Raw genomic sequence first — 7,655 nt, forward strand, 5'->3', positions numbered from 1 at the left:
AGGGCGCGCTGTCTGAGAGGAGTCAGAATAGAACATTAAACCAGGAACAGTGAGACATATAGACAAATAATACAACTAGACAGCCGTGTATTGAGTCAAGGATTTTACCCTTAATGAGCAGTCCTAATGTTAGTCTGATGTTAGAGGTCAAGTCTCCTGAGTTTCTCTCTCCTCTTCCTGTCTATCCTCTGTCGGACCATGTCTGTCTTGTCTCTCCCTCCCTCCCTCCCCAGGCTCCCCTACGTGTCGCTGTCTGACAGGGTTCACTGGTCCTAACTGTAACCTCCAAACCTGTAAGAACTACTGTCAGAACGAAGGGAATTGCACGGTCAGCGCTGGCAACCAGCCCACATGCCGCTGCCCTGCTGACTTCCTGGGGGACCAGTGCCAGTACCGTGAGTCTCGCTGTCTGTCCGTCTCGCTGTCTGTCCGTCTCGCTGTCTGTCCGTCTCGCTGTCTGTCCGTCTCGCTGTCTGTCTTTCTGTTGGTCTGCCCCGTCTTATCTTATTTTTTATTTAACGTAGTATTGCCTTGTTGTTTTCGTCTATAAATGTTCTGTACTGAGTCATGTGACCTACCTCTTCAAAAAGTATCTTCAATAATCCCACAGCACACCCCTACCCCACCTGGAATAAGGGGAGGAGAACAACCTAAGACCCTACTGTTGTACTTTCTTGCACTAACACTTGTCCTTTCTTACTAGCACTGACGTTGCTGATACCTGCTTTATTGAGGAAAAGGTTTACTTACTATAAGCAGGTTTCCATCCAACCATTTTTATGTGAGTAAAGTACCTGTCGGATAAAGAACTCACGACCGGCCTGATGTTAGATTATAAATAAAAAAAACTTCCGGAAGACTAGTAAAGCTCAAACTACCGTAATTTCCGGACTATTGAGCACACCTGAATATAAGCCGCACCCACTGAATTAAAAAAGAAATATTATTTTGAACATAAATAAGCCGCACATGTCTATAAGCCGCAGGTGCCTACCGGTACATTGAAACAAATGAACTTTACACAGGCTTTAACGAAACACGGCTTGTAATAAAAAATTAGCTTTAAGCTTTAGTTGTCTTTTTGCACTGAGTCAATTCCTCACGCTGCTGTTTCCAACGTCTTATCATCGACTCATTAAGACCAAGCTCCCGTGCAGCAGCTCTATTTCCTTTTCCAACAGCCAGATCAATCGCCTTCAACTTGAAAGCTGCATCATATGCATTTCTCCGTGTCTTTGCCATGATGAGGGTGACAAAATGACTACCGTAATCAGAATGATGGGAAGTTTGAGAGCGCTCGATTTAATCTAAACAGTAAACAAAAAAGTTGTTTGACCTTAACCCATTCGGCAATTTCATTGGCCTAATGAAAGCTTCATGCCGCCAAAAAACTGAGCACGTCACAGAATGTGTTTTTTGGAGAGAAAAAAAATGAAAGCGGGAAAAATCCATATATTAGCTGCGTCATTGTTTAAGCCACGAGGTTCAAAGCCTGGGAAAAAAGTTGCGGCTTATAGTCCGGAAATTACGGTAAGTTTATTCACCCACTGGGTCACACAGCCGCATAAGATAACATATTTACACAAGCACTGGTATTTAAACCTTTCTCCTATGCTCAGTCTCCTCCTTACACATCTGGACAGCCAAAACATCTCTGTTGCTAGACAGGACTTTAGTGATGCCGGCTCTTTCTCACTTCATCTGAACTGACCTCGGCCCAAATTCCTCACTCCTCCCCAACTCACGGCTGTCCTGTTGACTTGTACCAGACTGTGGCCCTTCTCCTTTCCCAAGGATCCCAGATGTCTAACAATAACATGTTCTGACAGAATGTAAACGTTCGGCATTCCCCTCTCTCCCTCAGTGACATGAACAAGGATATTTCAAGTTTATAAGTCAGAACCCATCACTGTCAAATTGTCCACATAACAAAATACGCTAGACAAGGGTGGATATTTTTTTTGTCGGTGATTAGGTTACCATATGCAACAAATTGCAGTGGCAACAATTTATTGCACCATTTTTGATAGAATATCCATCATGTTGAGCTAAATTGGCAGTCACGCAATGCTATGTTGTGTGGTCCTCCCACTACGACTTGGAAAAGCATGCAGTTTATTAGGCTAAGCTACATATGCTATGGGTTATGATAAACTTCAGAGGGATTTAAAGTGCATGGTGATAAGCTTGCTGCGCCTTTCCATTTGTTAGGTTCTATTATGAGAGAAAGAACTCGACGGACACTGTGAAAGCTTAAACCAAGTTTATTCTTAGACCAAGACATGGTTCGAGCTTTCACAGTGTCCGTCGTGTTCTTACTCTAACAGAACCGAACAGGTGGCGTTGTCGGCAGGATCTTAACACAAACTCCTAGAACTTATGTTTTTTATTTCATCAATCAAAAAGTTATACGGCAGTGCTTTTTGTGTCCGCTATCTACGTCATTATGCACAGCCTTTTATTCGCAAGAAGACAGTTTGATGGAAACATACCACTGCTGGTAAAATTCACATTTATAAACATAAGAATGCTTAAAAAATCTTTCAACAAATTGACGGAAAAATAGCTACTACTGACTGTGATATGTGGTTGTCTCACCTAGCTACCTTAAGATAAATGCACTAACTGTGAGTCACGCTGGATAATAGCGTCTGCTAAATTACATGAATGTATTTCTATAATGTGGATCGTAATGAACTCAAATAAAGTCTGTCTCTGTCTGTACTGTCACAGGCTGGCAGTATAACACTATGGCACGTTACATGGTGCTTTCTACAAAATGTTAACTGCTTGGTACTCTTTTGAGATCTACCTTAAGGCTCCTTGCGCTCAGTATACTCAGACTGATAGTTGTCTCTTCTGTATGCCTGTGTGTGAGTAGGTAGCTGCGAGGGCCACTGTCTGAACAGGGGCACATGTCTGCAAAGTGCCAGCGGGGCGCACCAGTGTCGCTGTCTGCCCCAGTACAGCGGCAGCACCTGTGAGGTGGACAAGTGTCACTACTGTCGCGACGGCAAGTGTATCCCCACCAACTCCTTCCAGCCCACAGGAGAGGTCACCTGCGTGTAAGTGTCCACACACACACAGAGAAACTGATATTGACAGAAACAGACACCAACACACATCAATTCATAACACACACCCACCACCCACACACCTGTCCCAACCTATTGTTACCTGTGTGTCCTGTAGCTGCACCAACGGAAGAGTCCAGCCCAGCTGCTACACGTGTGATGAGTACTGTGCTAATGGCCAGTGCTCTGTCAACCCACACACACACCTACCAGAGTGCAAGTGAGTGTATATATCCCCCACACACACACACACACACACACACACACACACACACACACACACACACACACACACACACACACACACACACGTTCTCACACTCGCACTCAGTCACTAGAATGTTATCTCTGGTTGCTATGACGTTACATCTCTCTCTCTCTCCCCAGGTGTTCTGCAGGCTGGGTGGGGCATCGCTGTCAGATGGTGGCCTCTAGTGTCGACTCCTCAGAGTCTGGCGGACGTAAGTAAACTATTCGAAAGGTATTGCAAAAAGTAGAGGCGTAACTTTTGCTTGTGAGTTTTACTCCAACGTAGATGTCGGCTGGCCATCAAAGCTAAAACGCAAGAGATGCTCCTACATTTTACACATATTATTTTGGCTGCACATCAACTTGACGCTAATTGAAGTCTCCTACCATCAAAAATGACCTCCAGGGTTGCCAGTTCTGTGTAGAACGGTCGCCAGACTCAGCCTAACTATGTATACTGTTTGTGTGTCCGTGTGCAGGTACTGCCTCCATAGTGGTCCTAATGCTGCTACTGCTGTTGTTGATTCTGTTGGTGGGAGGAGCGGTGTTCTGGTACAGGAAGAGGGTGAGGGGGTGAGTAACACCACACTAAACAACACTACACAACTCCAATACACTAGAAGAGGAACACTGGGACATTAACTTAACTCCCTCTCAAGCTCTGTCTTCTTCATGGTCTCTGTACTCTCAGCCTCCCTGTCCTTTATCTCTTGGTCTTTACTGTTCACTCCTTTTCTCTCTCTTTCTATCTCTGGTTCTCTCTCTACTGTGAGTAACTGCATCTCTTCTGTCCCTCAGGTCTGGCAGGCCGGGCAAATCCTGCGCCAGACTCTCGCGGTAACGGTTGCCAGGGTTACGCTTTCCATCCTCTCTCTCCCAATTCAAAATGGCATCCCGTCCATTTCTCTCTCTTTTCATCTCTCCCTTCATCAGTCTCTTTTGCTGTGCAGTGTATAGTCCTGTGGTCAGTGTCTCTACTCTCTTTCTCTCCGCTGTGAATGAGCAGTGCTCTAGCTCAGCTTGCCCCTCCCTCTCCCGTTCTGAATCCCTGTTCAGGATTGGTCCTTCTCTCCAAACCTCCCCGCTATACTGTCCTAGAGGGGGTATTAAACAGGTGGTGATCTATTGAAGAGGTTGTGAAATAGATCAGTCTATGGCCCCAGCGTGCAGAGTGACCCATGCTGTTCTCCATCATACTGTATTGTACTGTATCATGTTGTTGTGTAGAGTGCTACTGTATGTACCATACTGAGGGGGCGCTCTGACTGCATTGTTCCAAACCAGGATTTGGAAAATGCAACATGAAAAATCCAGCATTTACTATTCTTCAAGTCCATGGTTTGACCCGATATGCTAATGCTCCAAACTGACAACATACATTTTTATCCAAAATGCCTATAGATTTTCAAGACATCAATAGATTTGACCTTGCTTATGTTTTTCAAGCAAGCTGTTAAACAGGCATTCCGTAGTACCACTTAGGGTACTGTTACACACCCCTCTCCAGGACCAGTGTGTCTAGTGTATTCTAGCTAGGTGAATGCTGGGTTTGCATTGTTGCCTGTGCTGTGGCTTTGGATCCATGCACAGTGATGTGACAGCCACTACCCCCCCCCCCCCCCCCCCCCCCGACCCTGTGACGTGGCCGTGTCGCTGCCCGCGCTGTGTGGACGTTCTCAGGACCCGTCTGTACCTCAGGGGTCATGACCTTTCACCTCTGTGTCCGCAGGGCCAAGGGCTTCCAGCACCAGAGGATGACCAACGGAGCCATGAACGTGGAGATAGGAAACCCAGCATACAAGATCTATGAGGGCGAGCCAGACGACGATGTTGGGGAGCTTCTAGACTCAGACTTCACACTGGACCCAGACAAGGTAACACACACGGTAATAAAAGCAAGCCCACAAACACACTTACACCATGTCACACAGACCTGTACACGCGAACACACACACACATACACACACACACCCTGGACACAAATGAGACAACATACAAACACACTTACTCTGATGAATGTAGTTTATCTAATGGTCCTCCCTGGTCTCTTCCTAGCCCACCAACTTCACAAACCCAGTGTACGCCACCCTGTACATGGGAGCCCACAATAGCCGCAACTCCCTGGCCAGCACGGATGAGAAGAAGGAGCTTCTGTCACGGGGGGATGAGGAGCCCCTGGTGGACCCGCTGGCATAGAATGTCCATTAGCCCGGGGCGTACCATTCCAAACACACCCCTCTTTTTGCCTTTTAAAATTAAGAAAAAAAAGCTATAAAAAAAGCCTGAACACTGTATAAAATGTACAAAAATGAAGGACTACTTTTGTATGTGATTGCAGTATTATATTTTGTTCTTTTACGATTCCTCTGGTCAAAAATTAACAAAAGCGTTTTCTATAAGATATTTTTTATTTACTTTTTGTCCCTTCCCCTTTACCTAAATAGCCACTACCTCTGTGCAAAATGAAATGGAAAAAGAAAATTAGAAGTTAAAACATCATCATTGGACAATTTTTATTTTTGTATGAATTGTATAGAGAAAAAAGCATTGTTCCATGTCACCAGTGCCAACTCTGTTCATGTTGACTTCGAGCGGGGGGAGGCTAACTCAAAGTTTTGTAAGTTGATACCAATGTTGTCTTGATGACAGTTTTGTCTGCGGGAGTGCGTAAGACAGGAATAATACAGCACGATTTGTGTACAGCATGTGTAAAATGTCAAAACCGGATGGCAACTTCAGTATTTCCATATTATTTTCTCAGAGAACGATCTTCATGAAATTGTTTTCTTCCTTGCACAAATGTAATGTTTTGCGGTGTATATACCGTAACATGTAACGCAGGTCAATATATGTTTGTTTCTAGCATATTCTAAAGGTGTGTAGGGCTTGTGATGATAAAGTAGCCTAATCAAAGTGTTGAAGCGACTGAGGAGTGACTGACTAATGTCTGGTGATGATGTTGAAGATGTGTTCAACATTCTAGGCTTGTGAGTGCTTCCATGTGGTGGGAAGGTGCCCGTGCCCATATCACGGCAGGTCAGAGCATTCTAACGAAGGGACGGACAAGAGATACTGTGACAGTGTGACACCTTTACTGAGAAGAACGTCACCCGTCGGTCTGCACCCCTTCAGTGGACTGTGGTGACAGAGAAAAGAGATGGGATAACATTTGGTCTGTGTTCCCCCCCCCCCCCCCCCCCCCCCCCTGCAGCATTTCTTCATTTGGTTTCTGGCCTAGAGACTGGCTGTCAGACTGTATAGATGAATCCTTCTAACCTTGAGATCTGTGCTTTTATGGTTTTGGAACAGCTCCCTCTGAAGTGCATTCATTCCTTTCACTTGCATAGCTTGCATAGCATTTCCCTGTTTTTCCTTTAGCCATTCCTGATCATCTCTTGGTCTCCTGTACCCTGCTGCTGGTGCCGCCGTTTTGGTCTCTCTGACGTGTCTTTAAGCTCGGCCGCTGTCCCAAAATGCTGCTTCTGTCAGAAGGTGATCAGCCATATTTTAATGCATGTGAGAAAACACATTCAAGTAACTAGAATAACAAATCCTTATTTTGCTTACCTGTCAGCAAGTGTTATTTTTGATTTATGCTGTCGCATTTTTTATTTTTATTTTAAAAGGAGAGAAGTACAATCATTTTACTTAAAGAACATTTTTGCAAAATCTTACATGCATTTTGGGATTTAAGTTGTTTTTGATTAGTTCTTGTTTTATAATGAAAAATTACACTTTTATAGTACAAAATGCATGGAGGTTCAAACTTTCTTCTGGAAAGAAAATAAAAATAATGTTAACATTTTTGCTGGAGTACTTTACAGAATAAATAAGATTGTTATAAATAAAATTAAGACCTGTACAGAAAACAGTCAGTTGGATTTTGTCTTCTTTCAGTACCTAATTACTATCAGAAGATGCCATGACTGGCATAACATTGTTATGCGTTTGTGCTAGTCAGAACTCTGAAATGTCTGATTTGCTAACTGTTTGATTGCAGCACGTCTACAGTTGAAGTCAGAAGTTTACATACACTTAGGTTGGAGTCATTAAAACTCGTTTTTAAACCACTCCACAAATTTCTTGTTAACAAACTATGGTTTTGGCAAGTCGGTTAGGACATCTACTTTGTGCATGACATGGATCATTTTTCCAACAATTGTTTACAGACAGATTATTTCACTTATAATTCACTGTATCACAATTTCAGTAGGTCAGAAGTTTACATACACTAAGTTGACTGTGCATTTAAACAGCTTAGAAAATTCCAGAAAATGTCAAGGCTTTAGAAGCTTCTGATAGGCTAATTGACATCATTGAGTCAATTGGAGG

The 7,655-nt window shown here is 43.9% G+C and overlaps 1 protein-coding gene across 4 annotated transcripts in view; it reads left to right on the forward strand.

The window, feature by feature from the left end:
- Positions 1-7,194, forward strand: part of LOC106565466 (low-density lipoprotein receptor-related protein 1) — a 179,971-nt gene extending 172,777 nt beyond the window's left edge. For 2 of the 4 annotated variants that reach the window (XM_014132681.3, XM_082959228.1), the window contains exons 82-88: positions 234-395; positions 2,882-3,065; positions 3,193-3,294; positions 3,462-3,535; positions 3,803-3,896; positions 5,053-5,209; positions 5,379-7,194. In XM_014132681.3, coding sequence (XP_013988156.1) covers positions 234-395; positions 2,882-3,065; positions 3,193-3,294; positions 3,462-3,535; positions 3,803-3,896; positions 5,053-5,209; positions 5,379-5,519 — 914 coding nt within the window. In that variant the 3' untranslated portion in view covers positions 5,520-7,194. The remainder of the gene's footprint in view (positions 1-233; positions 396-2,881; positions 3,066-3,192; positions 3,295-3,461; positions 3,536-3,802; positions 3,897-5,052; positions 5,210-5,378) is intronic. The other 2 variants (XM_014132682.3, XM_014132684.3) reach the window with 1 other exon arrangement.
- The last annotated feature ends 461 nt before the right edge of the window (positions 7,195-7,655 follow it).

Source organism: Salmo salar, chromosome 12 (assembly GCF_965601325.2).
Source record: "Salmo salar chromosome 12, fSalSal1, whole genome shotgun sequence".
NCBI lineage: Eukaryota > Metazoa > Chordata > Actinopteri > Salmoniformes > Salmonidae > Salmo > Salmo salar.